The sequence below is a fragment of the Argopecten irradians genome, chromosome 12 (assembly GCF_041381155.1).
Source record: "Argopecten irradians isolate NY chromosome 12, Ai_NY, whole genome shotgun sequence".
NCBI classification, from domain to species: domain Eukaryota; kingdom Metazoa; phylum Mollusca; class Bivalvia; order Pectinida; family Pectinidae; genus Argopecten; species Argopecten irradians.
In genome coordinates, this window is record NC_091145.1 from 29,638,178 (window position 1) to 29,655,744 (window position 17,567).

The 17,567-nt window shown below is 39.1% G+C and overlaps 1 protein-coding gene across 1 annotated transcript in view; it reads left to right on the forward strand.

Moving 5' to 3' along the window:
• The window catches only part of LOC138336890 (uncharacterized), a 46,780-nt gene that overhangs the window by 10,406 nt on the left and 18,807 nt on the right, over positions 1–17,567 (forward strand). Inside the window, exons 3-10 of the mRNA XM_069286508.1 lie at positions 12,040–12,181; positions 12,735–12,851; positions 14,055–14,253; positions 14,803–15,244; positions 15,647–15,836; positions 16,174–16,251; positions 16,556–16,716; positions 17,045–17,216. Coding sequence (XP_069142609.1) covers positions 12,040–12,181; positions 12,735–12,851; positions 14,055–14,253; positions 14,803–15,244; positions 15,647–15,836; positions 16,174–16,251; positions 16,556–16,716; positions 17,045–17,216 — 1,501 coding nt within the window. The remainder of the gene's footprint in view (positions 1–12,039; positions 12,182–12,734; positions 12,852–14,054; positions 14,254–14,802; positions 15,245–15,646; positions 15,837–16,173; positions 16,252–16,555; positions 16,717–17,044; positions 17,217–17,567) is intronic.

Sequence of the window (17,567 nt, forward strand, 5' to 3'; positions counted from 1 at the left end):
TCAATGTTAGTACACATAGGGGCTGACATCAATGTTAGTACACATAGGGGCTGACATCAATGTTAGTACACATAGGGGCTGACATGAATGTTAGTACACATAGGGGCTGACATCAATGTTAGTACACATAGGGGCTGACATGAATGTTAGTACACATAGGGGCTGACATGAATGTTAGTAACATAGGGGCTGACATCAATGTTAGTACACATAGGGCTGACATCAATGTTAGTACACATAGGGGCTGACATCAATGTACCATAGCTGACACAATTTGATAGGGCTGACATCAATGTTAGTAACATAGGGCTGACATCAATGTTAGTACACATAGAGCTGACATCAATGTTAGTACACATAGGGCTGACATCAATGTTAGTACACATAGGGGCTGACATCAATGTTAGTACACATAGGGGCTGACATCAATGTTAGTACACATAGGGGCTGACATCAATGTTAGTACACATAGGGGCTGACATCAATGTTAGTACACATAGGGGCTGACATCAATGTTAGTACACATAGGGGCTGACATCAATGTTAGTACACATAGGGGCTGACATCAATGTTAGTACACATAGGGGCTGACATCAATGTTAGTACACATAGGGGCTGACATCAATGTTAGTACACATAGGGGCTGACATCAAATGTTAGTACACATAGGGGCTGACATCAATGTTAGTACACATAGGGGCTGACATCAATGTTAGTACACATAGGGGCTGACATCAATGTTAGTACACATAGGGGCTGACACATCAATGATCAAGTAGTACACATAGGGGCTGACATCAATGTTAGTACACATAGGGGCTGACATCAATGTTAGTACACATAGGGGCTGACATCAATGTTAGTACACATAGGGGCTGACATCAATGTTAGTACACATAGGGGCTGACATCAATGTTAGTACACATAGGGGCTGACATCAATGTTAGTACACATAGGGGCTGACATCAATGTTAGTACACATAAGGGGCTGACATCATGTTAGTACACTAGGGGCGACATGAATGTTAGTACACAATAGGGGCTGACATCAATGTTAGTACACATAGGGCTGACATCAATGTTAGTACACATAGGGGCTGACATCAATGTTAGTACACATAGGGGCTGACATGAATGTTAGTACACATAGGGGCTGACATCAATGTTAGTACACATAGGGGCTGACATCAATGTTAGTACACATATAGGCTGACATCAATGTTAGTACACATAGGGGCTGACATCAATGTTAGTACACATAGGGGCTGACATCAATGTTAGTACACATAGGGGCTGACATCAATGTTAGTACACAAAGGGGCTGACATCAATGTTAGTACACATAGGGGCTGACATCAATGTTAGTACACATAGGGGCTGACATCAATGTTAGTGTACAAAGGGGCTGACATGAATGTTAGTACACAAAGGGGCTGACATCAATGTTAGTACACATAGGGGCTGACATCAATGTTAGTACACATAGGGGCTGACATCAATGTTAGTACACATAGGGGCTGACATCAATGTTAGTACACATAGGGGCTGACATCAATGTTAGTACACATAGGGGCTGACATCAATGTTAGTACACATAGGGGCTGACATCAATGTTAGTACACATAGGGGCTGACATCAATGTTAGTACACATAGGGGCTGACATCAATGTTAGTACACATAGGGGCTGACATCAATGTTAGTACACATAGGGGCTGACATCAATGTTAGTACACATAGGGGCTGACATCAATGTTAGTACACAAAGGGGCTGACATCAATGTTAGTACACAAGGGGCTGACATCAATGTTAGTACACATAGGGGCTGACATCAATGTTAGTACACATAGGGGCTGACATGAATGTTAGTACACATAGGGGCTGACATCAATGTTAGTACACATAGGGCTGACATCAATGTTAGTACACAAAGGGGCTGACATGAATGTTAGTACACATAGGGGCTGACATCAATGTTAGTACACATAGGGGCTGACATCAATGTTAGTTAGTACACATAGGGGCTGACATCAATGTTAGTACACAAAGGGGCTGACATCAATGTTAGTACACATAGGGGCTGACATCAATGTTAGTACACAAAGGGGCTGACATCAATGTTAGTACACATAGGGGCTGACATCAATGTTAGTACACAAAGGGGCTGACATCAATGTTAGTACACATATGGGCTGACATCAATGTTAGTACACATAGGGGCTGACATCAATGTTAGTACACATAGGGGCTGACATCAATGTTAGTACACATAGGGGCTGACATGAATGTTAGTGTACAAAGGGGCTGACATCAATGTTAGTACACATAGGGGCTGACATCAATGTTAGTACACATAGGGGCTGACATGAATGTTAGTACACATAGGGCTGACATCAATGTTAGTACACATAGGGGCTGACATGAATGTTAGTACACATAGGGGCTGACATGAATGTTAGTGTACAAAGGGGCTGACATCAATGTTAGTACACATAGGGGCTGACATCAATGTTAGTACACATAGGGGCTGACATGAATGTTAGTACACATAGGGGCTGACATCAATAGTTAGTACACATAGGGGCTGACATCAATGTTAGTACACATAGGGGCTGACATGAATGTTAGTACACATAGGGGCTGACATCAATGTTAGTACACATAGGGGCTGACATCAATGTTAGTACACATAGGGGCTGACATCAATGTTAGTACACATAGGGGCTGACATGAATGTTAGTACACATAGGGGCTGACATCAATGTTAGTACACATAGGGGCTGACATCAATGTTAGTACACATAGGGGCTGACATCAATGTTAGTACACATAGGGGTGACATCAATGTTAGTACACATAGGGGCTGACATCAATGTTAGTACAATAGGGGCTGAATCAATGTTAGTACACATAGGGGCTGACATCAATGTTAGTACACATAGGGGCTGACATCAATGTTAGTACACAAAGGGGCTGACATCAATGTTAGTGTAGGGGTGACATCAATGTTAGGGCTGACATCAATGTTAGTACACATAGGGGCTGACATCAATGTTAGTACACATAGGGGCTGACATCAATGTTAGTACACATAGGGGCTGACATGAATGTTATGTACAAGGGGCTGACATCAATGTTAGTACACATAGGGGCTGACATCAATGTTAGTACACATAGGGGCTGACATCAATGTTAGTACACATAGGGGCTGACATCAATGTTAGTACACATAGGGGCTGACATCAATGTTAGTGTACAAAGGGGCTGACATCAATGTTAGTACACATAGGGGCTGACATCAATGTTAGTACACAAAGGGGCTGACATCAATGTTAGTACACATAGGGGCTGACATCAATGTTAGTACACATAGGGGCTGACATCAATGTTAGTACACATAGGGGCTGACATCAAATGTTAGGGGCTGACATCAATGTTAGTACACATAGGGGCTGACATCAATGTTAGTACACATAGGGGCTGACATCAATGTTAGTACACATAGGGGCTGACATCAATGTTAGTACACATAGGGGCTGACATCAATGTTAGTACACATAGGGGCTGACATCAATGTTAGTACACATAGGGGCTGACATCAATGTTAGTACACATAGGGGCTGACATCAATGTTAGTACACATAGGGGCTGACATCAATGTTAGTACACATAGGGGCTGACATCAATGTTAGTACACATAGGGGGCATGTTGACAAAATGTTATGTTAGTACACATAGGGGCTGACATCAATGTTAGTACAATACTGACATAATGTTAGTACAAAGGGGCTGACATCAATGTTAGTACACATAGGGGCTGACATCAATGTTAGTACAATAGGGGCTGACATCAATGTTAGTACACATAGTGTTAGTACACATAGGCTGACATCAATGTTAGTACACATAGGGGCTGACATCAATGTTAGTACACAAAGGGGCTGACATCAATGTTAGTACACATAGGGGCTGACATCAATGTTAGTACACATAGGGGCTGACATCAATGTTAGTACACATAGGGGCTGACATGAATGTTAGTACACATAGGGGCTGACATCAATGTTAGTACACATAGGAGGGGCTGACATCAATGTTAGTACACATAGGGGCTGACATCAATGTTAGTACACATAGGGGCAAAGGGGCTGACATCAATGTTAGTACACATAGGGGCTGACATCAATGTTAGTACACATAGGGGCTGACATCATGTTAGTACACATAGGGGCTGACATCAATGTTAGTACACATAGGGGCTGACATCAATGTTAGTACACATAGGGGCTGACATCAATGTTAGTACACATAGGGGCTGACATCAATGTTAGTACACATAGGGGCTGACATCAATGTTAGTACACATAGGGGCTGACACAACAAGGGCTGACATCAATGTTAGTACACATAGGGGCTGACATCAATGTTAGTACACATAGGGGCTGACATCAATGTTAGTACACATAGGGGCTGACATCAATGTTAGTACACAAAGGGGCTGACATCAATGTTAGTACACAAAGGGGCTGACATCAATGTTAGTACACAAAGGGGCTGACATCAATGTTAGTACACAAAGGGGCTGACATCAATGTTAGTACACATAGGGGCTGACATCAATGTTAGTACACATAGGGGCTGACATCAATGTTAGTACACATAGGGGCTGACATCAATGTTAGTACACATAGGGGCTGACATCAATGTTAGTGTACAAAGGGGCTGACATGAATGTTAGTACACATAGGGGCTGACATCAATGTTAGTACACATAGGGGCTGACATCAATGTTAGTGAAGGGGCACATAATGTTAGTAACATAGGGCTGACATCAATGTTAGTACACATAGGGGCTGACATCAATGTTAGTACACAATAGGGGCTGACATCAATGTTAGTACACATAGGGGCTGACATCAATGTTAGTACACATAGGGGCTGACATCAATGTTAGTACACATGGGGCTGACATGAATGTTAGTACACATAGGGGCTGACATCAATGTTAGTACACATAGGGGCTGACATCAATGTTAGTACACATAGGGGCTGACATCAATGTTAGTACACATAGGGGCTGACATCAATGTTAGTACACATAGGGGCTGACATCAATGTTAGTACACATAGGGGCTGACATCAATGTTAGTACACATAGGGGCTGACATCAATGTTAGTACACATAGGGGCTGACATCAATGTTAGTACACATAGGGGCTGACATCAATGTTAGTACACATACTGACATAATGTAGTCAAGGGGCTGACATGAATGTTAGTACACATAGGGGCTGACATGAATGTTAGTACACAAAGGGGCTGACATCAATGTTTAGTACACATAGGGGCTGACATCAATGTTAGTACACATAGGGGCTGACATGAATGTTAGTACACATAGGGGCTGACATGAATGTTAGTACACATAGGGGCTGACATGAATGTTAGTACACATAGGGGCTGACATCAATGTTAGTACACATAGGGGCTGACATGAATGTTAGTACACATAAGGGGCTGACATCAATGTTAGTACACATAGGGGCTGACATCAATGTTAGTACACATAGGGGCTGACATCAATGTTAGTACACATAGGGGCTGACATCAATGTTAGTACACATAGGGGCTGACATCAATGTTAGTACACATAGGGGCTGACATCAATGTTAGTACACATAGGGGCTGACATCAATGTTAGTACACATAGGGGCTGACATCAATGTTAGTACACATAGGGGCTGACATCAATGTTAGTACACATAGGGGCTGACATCAATGTTAGTACACATAGGGGCTGACATCAATGTTAGTACACATAGGGGCTGACATCAATGTTAGTACACATAGGGGCTGACATCAATGTTAGTACACATAGGGGCTGACATCAATGTTAGTACACATAGGGGCTGACATCAATGTTAGTACACATAGGGGCTGACATGAATGTTAGTACACATAGGGGCTGACATCAATGTTAGTACACATAGGGGCTGACATCAATGTTAGTACACATAGGGGCTGACATCAATGTTAGTACACATAGGGGCTGACATGAATGTTAGTGTACACATAGGGGCTGACATGAATGTTAGTACACATAGGGGCTGACATGAATGTTAGTACACATAGGGGCTGACATGAATGTTAGTACACAAGGGGCTGACATGAATGTTAGTACACATAGGGGCTGACATCAATGTTAGTACACATAGGGGCTGACATCAATGTTAGTACACATAGGGGCTGACATGAATGTTAGTACAATAGGGGCCTGACATGAATGTTAGTACACAAAGGGGCTGACATCAATGTTAGTACACATAGGGGCTGACATGAATGTTAGTACACATAGGGGCTGACATGAATGTTAGTACACATAGGGGCTGACATCAATGTTAGTACACATAGGGGCTGACATCAATGTTAGTACACATAGGGGCTGACATCAATGTTAGTACACAAAGGGGCTGACATGAATGTTAGTACACAAAGGGGCTGACATCAATGTTAGTACACATAGGGGCTGACATCAATGTTAGTACACATAGGGGCTGACATCAATGTTAGTACACATAGGGGCTGACATCAATGTTAGTACACAAAGGGGCTGACATGAATGTTAGTACACAAGGGGCTGACATGAATGTTAGTACACATAGGGGCTGACATCAATGTTAGTACACATAGGGGCTGACATCAATGTTAGTACACATAGGGGCTGACATGAATGTTAGTACACAAAGGGGCTGACATCAATGTTAGTACACATAGGGGCTGACATCAATGTTAGTACACATAGGGGCTGACATCAATGTTAGTACACAAAGGGGCTGACATCAATGTTAGTACACATAGGGGCTGACATCAATGTTAGTACACATAGGGGCTGACATCAATGTTAGTACACATAGGGGCTGACATCAATGTTAGTACACATAGGGGCTGACATCAATGTTAGTACACAAAGGGGCTGACATCAATGTTAGTACACATAGGGGCTGACATCAATGTTAGTACACAAAGGGGCTGACATCAATGTTAGTACACATAGGGGCTGACATCAATGTTAGTACACATAGGGGCTGACATCAATGTTAGTACACATAGGGGCTGACATCAATGTTAGTACACATAGGGGCTGACATCAATGTTAGTGTACAAAGGGGCTGACATCAATGTTAGTACACATAGGGGCTGACATCAATGTTAGTACACATAGGGGCTGACATCAATGTTAGTACACATAGGGGCTGACATCAATGTTAGTACAATAGGGGCTGACATCAATGTTAGTACACATAGGGGCTGACATCAATGTTAGTTAGGGGCTGACATCAATGTACACATAGGGGCTGACATGAATGTTAGTACACATAGGGGCTGACATCAATGTTAGTGTACATAGGGGCTGACATCAATGTTAGTACACATAGGGGCTGACATCAATGTTAGTACACATAGGGGCTGACATGAATGTTAGTACACATAGGGGCTGACATCAATGTTAGTACACAAGGGGCTGACATCAATGTTAGTACACATAGGGGCTGACATCAATGTTAGTACACAAGGGGCTGACATCAATGTTAGTACACATAGGGGCTGACTGAATGTTAGTCACAAGGGGCTGACATGAATGTTAGTACACATAGGGGCTGACATCAATGTTAGTACACATAGGGGCTGACATCAATGTTAGTACACATAGGGGCTGACATCAATGTTAGTACACATAGGGGCTGACATCAATGTTAGTACACATAGGGGCTGACATCAATGTTAGTACACAAAGGGGCTGCATAATGACAGGCTGAATGAATGTTAGTACACATAGGGGCTGACATCAATGTTAGTACACATAGGGGCTGACATCAATGTTAGTACACATAGGGGCTGACATGAATGTTAGTACACATAGGGGCTGACATCAATGTTAGTACACATAGGGGGCTGACATCAATGTTAGTACACATAGGGGCTGACATGAATGTTAGTACAAAGGGGCTGACATAATGTTAGTACACATAGGGGCTGACATCAATGTTAGTACACATAGGGCTGACATGAATGTTAGTTAGCTACACATAGTACAGGGGCTGACATCAATGTTAGTACACATAGGGGCTGACATGAATGTTAGTGCACATAGGGGCTGACATCAATGTTAGTACACATAGGGGCTGACATCAATGTTAGTACACATAGGGGCTGACATGAATGTTAGTACACAAAGGGGCTGACATCAATGTTAGTACACATAGGGGCTGACATGAATGTTAGTACACATATAGGCTGACTTGAATGTTAGTACACATAGGGGCTGACATCAATGTTAGTACACATAGGGGCTGACATCAATGTTAGTACACATAGGGGCTGACATCAATGTTAGTACACATAGGGGCTGACATGAATGTTAGTACACATAGGGGCTGACATCAATGTTAGTACACATAGGGGCCGACATGAATGTTAGTACACATAGGGGCTGACATCAATGTTAGTACACATAGGGGCTGACATCAATGTTAGTACACATAGGGGCTGACATCAATGTTAGTACATATAGGGGCTGACATCAATGTTAGTACACATAGGGGCTGACATCAATGTTAGTACACATAGGGGCTGACATCAATGTTAGTACACATAGGGGCTGACATCAATGTTAGTACATATAGGGGCTGACATCAATGTTAGTACACATAGGGGCTGACATCAATGTTAGTACACATAGGGGCTGACATCAATGTTAGTACACAAAGGGGCTGACATATGTGTGATAGCTTACTTAGGGTTATCCTGCTGAACACCAGCTAAATATCTATGACGCAGGAGATTACCCTTGTGTAGGCTATACATAGACAGAACATATGTTTGTAAAAGCTTACAGCTGTTTGCACTATATGTACATGTAGTCCAATATTTTTTCTCTCCTTATGCCAATCTTTTCATTGATAATCACTATATGTCCATCTCTCTGATTAATTTATTTGTTCTTGGGGGAGGGGAGAGAAGGTTGAACCCAAAGTTGAAAGCACCACCAAGGCTATTGACAGTGCTTCTGTGACATCTGTGTCATGAAGACCATAGACTGAGATTACTGATACAAAGTTAAATATCATAATCATTCCACATTAATGAAACAATAAATCTGATTGGATTTATGAATAGCTGACCTTGACCCTAGTATACTATCACCTTGACCTTTATTCTGAAAGGAACTATTGACTTCAGTTCACGCCTATTGCATTGCTTTCATCTTAAGAAATCCATTTTCTTAAGATTGGTTTTTATAGTACTTTACAATAAAGCATTGCATTATAAACATAAATATAAAACCTCTGATCCTTAGTGTAGCTATTCCCCCTAGAATACCTAAGTATCTATAGTTGTTGTATATGTGAGTGGTGTGTGTTGTAATTTGATGCCTACCCATGTTTGGCCACAGGTGCTGCACAATTCCCTCACTCTACTGCATTGCTCTGTGTACACAGTAGTGTTGTGATGCTTCAGGCAACCACATGGTGTAGTTATAAATACATACAGGGGAACCACTGTCCAACCTCTCATTGGGAGGGACAGAGTTATAAATAGATACAGAGGAACCACTGTCTAACCCCTCATTGGGAAGGACGGAGCTATAAATAGATACAGGGAACCACTGTCCAACCTCTCATTGGGAGGGACAGAGCTATAAATAGATACAGGGAACCACCACCCCTGGGAGGAGAGTAATAGATACAGGGAACCACTTCTTATTGGGGAGGATATGTAGCTATAAATAGATACAGGGAACCACTGTTCAACCTCTCTATAATTGGAGGGGACAGAGCTATAAATAGATACAGGGAACCACTGTCCAACCCCCTTATTGAGGGAGGATGTAGCTATAAATAGATACAGGGAACCACTGTCCAACCCCTTATTGGGAGGAGGAGCTATAAATAGATACAGGGAACCACTGTCCAACCTCTCATTGGGAGGGACAGAGCTATAAATAGATACAGGGAACCACTGTCCAACCCCTCATTGGGAGGACGGAGCTATAAATAGATACAGGGAACCACTGTCCAACCTCTCATTTGGAGGGACAGAGCTATAAATAGATACAGGGAACCACTGTCCAACCCCCTTATTGGGAGGACGGAGCTATAAATAGATACAGGGAACCACTGTTCAACCTCTCATTTGGAGGGACAGAGCTATAAATAGATACAGGGGACCACTGTCCAACCCCCTTAGGGGACCACTGTCCAACCCCCTTATTAGGAGGACGGAGCTATAAATAGATACAGGGGACCACTGTCCAACCCTCATTGGGAGGGACAGAGTTATAAATAGATACAGGGAACCACTGTTCAACCTCTCATTTGGAGGGACAGAGCTATATATAGATACAGGGAACCACTGTCCAACCCCCTTATGGGAGGATGGGAGGATGTAGCTATAAATAGATACAGGGAACCACTGTCCAACCCTTTATTGGGAGGGACAAAGCTTCAATACACCCCACATGGTGTAGATATAAATAGATACGGGGAGAACCACTGTCCAACCTCTCATTGGGAGGGATGGGCTATATATAAAAAGATACAGGGGACCACTGTCAAATTCGCATTGTGAGGGACAAGCTATAATAAGGGTCAGGGAACCATTGTCCAACCCTTCATTTGGAGGGACAAAGCATCAACACACCCCACACGGTGTACATGTAGATATAAATAGAAACGGGGAGAACCACTGTCCAGCCCCTCATTGGGAGGGATGGAGCATCAACACACCACAATTTAGATGTTAACACATACATCAGCAACTTTGAACTTTCTCAGTTGCCAAGGTCACTGCTGTTGACAAATTATATAACATAGTAATGAAATCTATATAGATAAATTTAGATATATCCAGAGTAAACTAATGATTGGTCTGTTACATGTTTACCCCCACTGAATGGCATGGCCTTTTGATTAAGTTCATGGACTGAAATTTGGTTTGGGAGCCAATAATTCATGGTTATTAATATACCTACTCTTGATGTCACCTCAGACCAACCAACTCGGGTCAACATTTGACTAAGGGTTTTTGTTTTTGTTTTTTTTTCTAAATGGTGATCTTGAGTGACCCTTAGAGAAAACAAGAAATGCAATATGATAAAAGTATGTTAAATAATAATGTTGACCTTTGTTCCTCACTATGGGGTAATTAAAAATGTAATGGCAATAAATTGTAATGCCTCAGTCTCAGTTTCCAAATGTCTATACCTTTATATTTTACCAGACAGCTTGTGTCAAACCCAAGATGTTCAGATCTGTAGTTACTTTATCAACAGTTGTGTGGGAAGTTGTTGTTGGTATCATTGGTGATAAAGTAAATCAAATTATAAACAGAATGCGCAGCATTTCACAAAACATGCTCTTGAATATATTCCCTTGCCACGTGCTGATAATAATATTGATCAAATTGTTGTGATGCCTGAGCTACAGAAACTATAAATATATAGCTAAAAATAGTAGTTTTTTCCCAACTTGATGGAATCTGCTTGCACACCACCTGGATTTAAAGTGCTTATAACTGGAATAGACCTGAAAATAAATAAATTGAAAGAGCATTTGTCTTCATTGAAAAATTTAATTGTTTTCCTACAGGGGTGTTAAAATTTATGATACTAGGTATGATAAATTGCACACTACCTAAATTATTTGCCATTTGAATGACTTCTCAATTAAACCAAATAAATAACTTTGACTTACTTTCAAGGTCACATAAGTCTGACTTACTTTCAAGGTCACATAAGTCTGACTTACTTTCAAGGTCACATAAGTCATAAGTCAGATACGTGTTTTTAGACAGTTGTGGTATTGGACTATATTATCATAAAATTATAGGCTACTAAATTTGTTAAAATCAATTAAGTCAACAAAAGTTGAAAAACAAAAACTTCAAACTAAAGAAACCCTAATTTCATTCAGTTCTAGATGTACCTATACATGTGTGGTATATATATCAGAAATTAAGACATCATAATTCTATGTTTCAGAGAGGAGGAAGCTATACAATTAGATGGCTTGAATGTAGCCCAGATGAAAGAACTTCGAGACAAGGCTGAGAAACATGCATTCCAGGCAGAAGTTAATAGAATGATGAAGTTAATCATCAACTCTCTATACAAGAATAAGGAGGTATGGACTCGATACAATTCCTTAGCCATAGCCTCTGTATACCCCACAGAAAAGATCGTTAATAGTCTTTGTTTCAAAGTGATACATAAAACAAAATATATTACATTAGTATATGTTGATATAAACAAAGGGATATTTTGTTCTAGAAGTTAAAGTCTGAACTGATGTATGTTTATTGTTTAGATGCCATGGATACTTATGTTTTTGTTCAATTTCACTATTATCTAACTCATACACCCCTTAGACTTCATAATGGACTTGTCTGGTGTTTGATTTAGAAGAGCCTAAATTTATTGTCAGGGGGAATGAGTTTTTTGGTTTTTTTTTATAATTGCTTTATTCAAATTTTATTTCAGAATACTCAGATTCAATGGCAATCAACACTTTAAGTTTTCCTTGTGTTAACTTCAATTTCAAACAAATTTTATTGACAAAAGACAATAGGATCAGATAGCAGGCATTGCCTATATAGATCCTCTCCCCTATGTTAACTTGATAGTATAACCTTTGAATGTTATAAGGTTTTTATAAATAATTTTTTTTTCTGCTACAGATTTTCCTCAGAGAATTAATTTCCAATGCTTCTGATGCCTTGGATAAGATCCGCTTCATGAGCCTGACTGACAAAGATGCTATGGCCGCCACAGAAGAACTTAGCATTAAAATTAAGGTGAGTTTGGTTGGTAATATTCACCCAGGTCAGTTCTCAGACTAAACGGCATTCTCTGAAATATTAAAATTATCAATAAAATTTAGCTTTGATATAAGTTTGGCCACTTTAATTTCAAACAAGATTCAGACAAGGTGGAGATAATCTGGTATTAGCATCTAGTTGCGAAAAATTCTTTTTTAAAAAATAGCACCTGTTGACCAATCTTAGCTGTGAGATGTGAAGAATTGATGGCAGTTTTGAATAATTGCACAAAAATGCATTCATTTCAAATTAAAAAAAAAGTCATTGAAATTATCTTCTTACCAGCTGATTTCAACTTTTACTTTTAATTTCGTTTTGAATTTATTTATTCAGAAATTAATGAGATTAACCATTTAATTGAATTAAAGCAGTTATAAAATATATTGTCATGGGACAATTATAGTGAGATTTAAAAGTAAAAACTGTAGCAAACCTACTCACATAACCTGTAGTAATTTACTATTACTGGGGCACCTTGGTAGAATTAATGTCGAGTTCTATCACAAAACACACGGATGAAGTGTATTTGTGTGTGTTGTAAAGATTCCTGTACCGAAGCCAAACTTCTGTAAGGTTTTAGGGCTAGTGCAGATGTATGAAACCTCAAATACAAAGTGTTATGTGGGCGGCAAGATGTTTATTGTATATAAAGGCTACTAGGTAGCTATAAATAGAATATGGCAAGTCCGAATCATCATTTGGCGCTTCAATTAGGTTGATTTGGCCAAATTATTCTCCTGAAACATATTCTGACTTTTAGCCAAGATTAAAGAGCACTAATGTTTCTTTGTTTTTAGTTCACATAAAGATACACGGTAATAAACTGTTAACCTGAAAGTAGTATTGAATTGTTGCATAAAAAGTTTTGATTGATCATAGTTTGACAATTTGTTTATATTTTCCTTTCTGTCAATATACATATAAGATTGAAATCATGTGTAATATTAAATTTTTGAAAAAGGTCAAGTTTCCAATAAGAATTTAAAGATTTATATATATTTATACTGGTGAAAAATTAACAATTTTCAAAAAAAGAAATCAAGTTAAAGATAAATTAATGTAATTCCAATTTCATCCATTTCATCCTCATATAGATTTACTGTTCAAAGTCCGTTTTTAAGGTTTTTAGTCCATGTATGTTTCTATCTGTGTATGACCTTGACCTCTTTGACCTTACAGATTGACAAGGACAACCATGTCCTCCATGTAACAGATACTGGTATTGGTATGACAAAGGCTGATTTGGTCAATAACCTTGGAACCATCGCCAAATCTGGTACTAGCGAGTTCTTAAAACACCTTGGAGACGCAAACTCTGCCACCGAGATGAACGATCTGATTGGACAGTTCGGTGTTGGATTTTACTCCTCTTTCCTTGGTGAGTATCGCACAAATTAGGCTAACAACGATTCTGTCTTTACATAATACATATTACAGAGTTGTCTTTCCTTTAATGTAGGTATTCATACTTGTCATTGTTTTGTTTTTTTGTGCGAAAATTAAGATTGTTTGGGCATTTTAACCTAAGAAAAATGATGTGGCCCTTAAAAATATACAATAAATGCCTTAGTGAGAGAGGAGATAACTAACTTTGTAATATACAATAACAATAATTATTCTGTATTTGCATAATACAGAGTTATCTGTCCTTGTGGGTAGGTATTGTTATTGTGACGCCATGAGTTTGTGAGCGTAACATCATACTTTTCGGAAAAAATGATGTAGATTGTGCTCACAAAACAATGACGCAACAATCGTTACCTACCCGCAAGGGAACTAACTCTGTAATTTGCAAAGATGGCATAGTCATAAATTGTTATAATTTGAATTTGGTCATATATAATTGTTTACTTATCAGCAAAATGTTTGAATGTTTAAATTTATGAGAAAAGTTTTGATATTTGTTAAACATTTTCTCTTTACACAGTTGCTGATCGTATCATTGTCACTTCTAAAAACAACGATGATGAGCAGTACATTTGGGAGTCTGACTCCGAATCTTTCTCCGTCACCAAGGACCCACGTGGCAACACCCTTGCCCGCGGAACCACCATCACTCTTCACATGAAGGAGGAGGCTAACGATTTCCTCGAGGAATCCACCCTCAAGGACCTGATAAAAAAATACAGCCAGTTCATCAACTTCAACATCTACCTGTGGACCAGCAAGACCGAGGAGGTCGAGGAACCTATCGATGAGGAGGAGGCAAAGGATGAGGCTCCAGAGGAGGAGAAAGATGAGGATGATGAAGATGAGGAAGGAAAGGTAGAGGAAGAAAAGGATGATGACAAGCCAAAGACAAAGAAAGTTTCGAAGACTGTTTGGGATTGGGAGCTCATGAACAGCGTCAAGCCAATCTGGACCAGAAAGTGAGTATATATTGATATTCAGGATCTGGAATGAGCATTCGATTATATTCAAGAATTGATTAATTATTTAGGGCTGGTCTACTATCAAGGCGTAAATCAAGGAAACAAAATGGTTGTGTGGCCATAACTTTGACTGTACAATTAGGGGATTGCCTTGTTCATCTTTTGAAATTACTCAATTGGTTTCTCTTAATTTGTAATGAAGGTTCCTCTTGATTGCAGTAGACGCGTCTCATTTTGAATGATTTTGAATTTGTCAGCAAGATGATTTAATATACTATTTATTATTGCTATCAACTGCTTAAACTAGAAAAAATGCTCTTCATTAAACCAATAAGGAATAAAGCATGTCCCATTTTTGATTTTGTGAAGTGTTAATGCTAAACTTTATTTTTCTTAAAGATCCTCTGAAATCACTGATGACGAGTACACAGAATTCTACAAGTCCATCAGCAAGGATCATGAAGAACCATTAGCTAAAGTCCACTTCACCGCCGAAGGAGAGGTCACCTTTAAATCTATCCTCTATGTACCAAAGACTGCCACACCCGACCTGTTCCAAAACTACGGCAAAGCTCAAGACCATATCAAGGTCAGTTTGGTAGTCTAGTGGTAGAAATTGGTTTACAGCCCATTGTCAGGAATTATGTTTTTATTTGACCTTAGTTGCAGATGATGTCTGCGAAAAATTTGTGCTTTCAAATATTACATATTGGACAATTTTTACATGAATTATTTAAGAATTCACTGTAGGTTGTTTATTTTATTCATGTTAACCATTGCATTTCTTTATTTATCATCGATAATGATTTCATGTAGAACTAAATCTAATCAATTCCTCTTACTTTTATCAAATTTCAACATATAATGTATTTCATTATATCCTATTTTAAGTTCACATCTCATTTTTTCCCTTTGATTCTTTATAGATGTATGTGAGAAGAGTATTCATCACCGATGACTTCGAGGACATGATGCCAAAATACCTATCATTTGTTAAGGGCGTGGTGAGTAGAATTCATACCTAATATTCCATCAAGTCTTTAACATTTCATCCTGCAGGACTACCACAAATATAATTGATACTTAATATTATAACAGAAAGTCTTGTTGCAGGAATATTTTCTATTAAAATCTTAAAAGTCTACAACACAAAAAGAGGGGGGAGTGAGGGAGTACAATGTTCCAGTTATTACCTATTATATTCTTTCCTGTCTCTTCAATATTTTATGTTGAGGCTTCCATATTTTAGCTTTCTGAAGAATTATTTTCTCTTTCTTAGTGTAACTTTAGTTTATGTAATTTTACCAGGTTGACTCTGACGATCTTCCACTTAACGTATCTCGTGAAACCCTCCAACAACACAAACTTCTCAAGGTCATCAAGAAGAAACTCGTAAGGAAGACACTCGACATGATAAAGAAAATAGACAAAGATGAATATGAAAAATTCTGGAAAGAATACAGCACAAGGTTTGTTACATAGTTTGAAACTGTTTCTTGGGGATATTTCTATGCATCATGAAAGTAAAATGATTCGTTTAAACTGGCCTTTAATATTAAAAACTTGGATCATGTCATACTTCATAACCTTTCCATATCATGAACTATAACAGATGAAAAAGGCTGCAATTTTACTTTAATTGCCGCTGATTTAACCATACATAGTTTGCAAAAAACCAAGACTGAAATTATTTTACTCCTGAGTATCAAATATATACTGCTGGTATTTGCTATAGTATGAGCAAAGCCTTAGATTTGTAGATCTTCAGTTGAAATAATGTATGTGTTTTGTTTGTAGTATCAAACTAGGAGTTATTGAGGACCACTCCAACAGGACTCGTCTGGCCAAACTTCTGAGATTCGCTTCATCCAACTCTGAAACCGAAAACACCAGTCTGGCCGATTATCTGGAGAGGATGAAGGAGAAGCAGGAATCCATCTACTTCATGGCAGGAACTAGCAGGAAGGAGGTGAGTCATTAGGTTTTCTTTTGGAGTACAGTAAAACTTATTTATAACAAACAAGCTTACAACAAATATGTAGTTAAAACGTAGTAAGTTTCATTCCCCGTCAATTTTCCTACAAGATGTTTGTAATAAGTGTATAACAAACTATGCTTAAAACGAGGTGATTTTTGCTGGTACCCAGATGTATGTTATAACCATGTTTTACTGTATTTTACCTGTCCTAATAAGTCCATTATGTAATTTGGTATATCATATATATATAATTAATTTTTCTTTGTTTTTATACCAAATCTGGCTTTCTGATTGGCCAATATTTTTTTGGCATACCACTATGGGGGAAAAAAATCCGAGAAT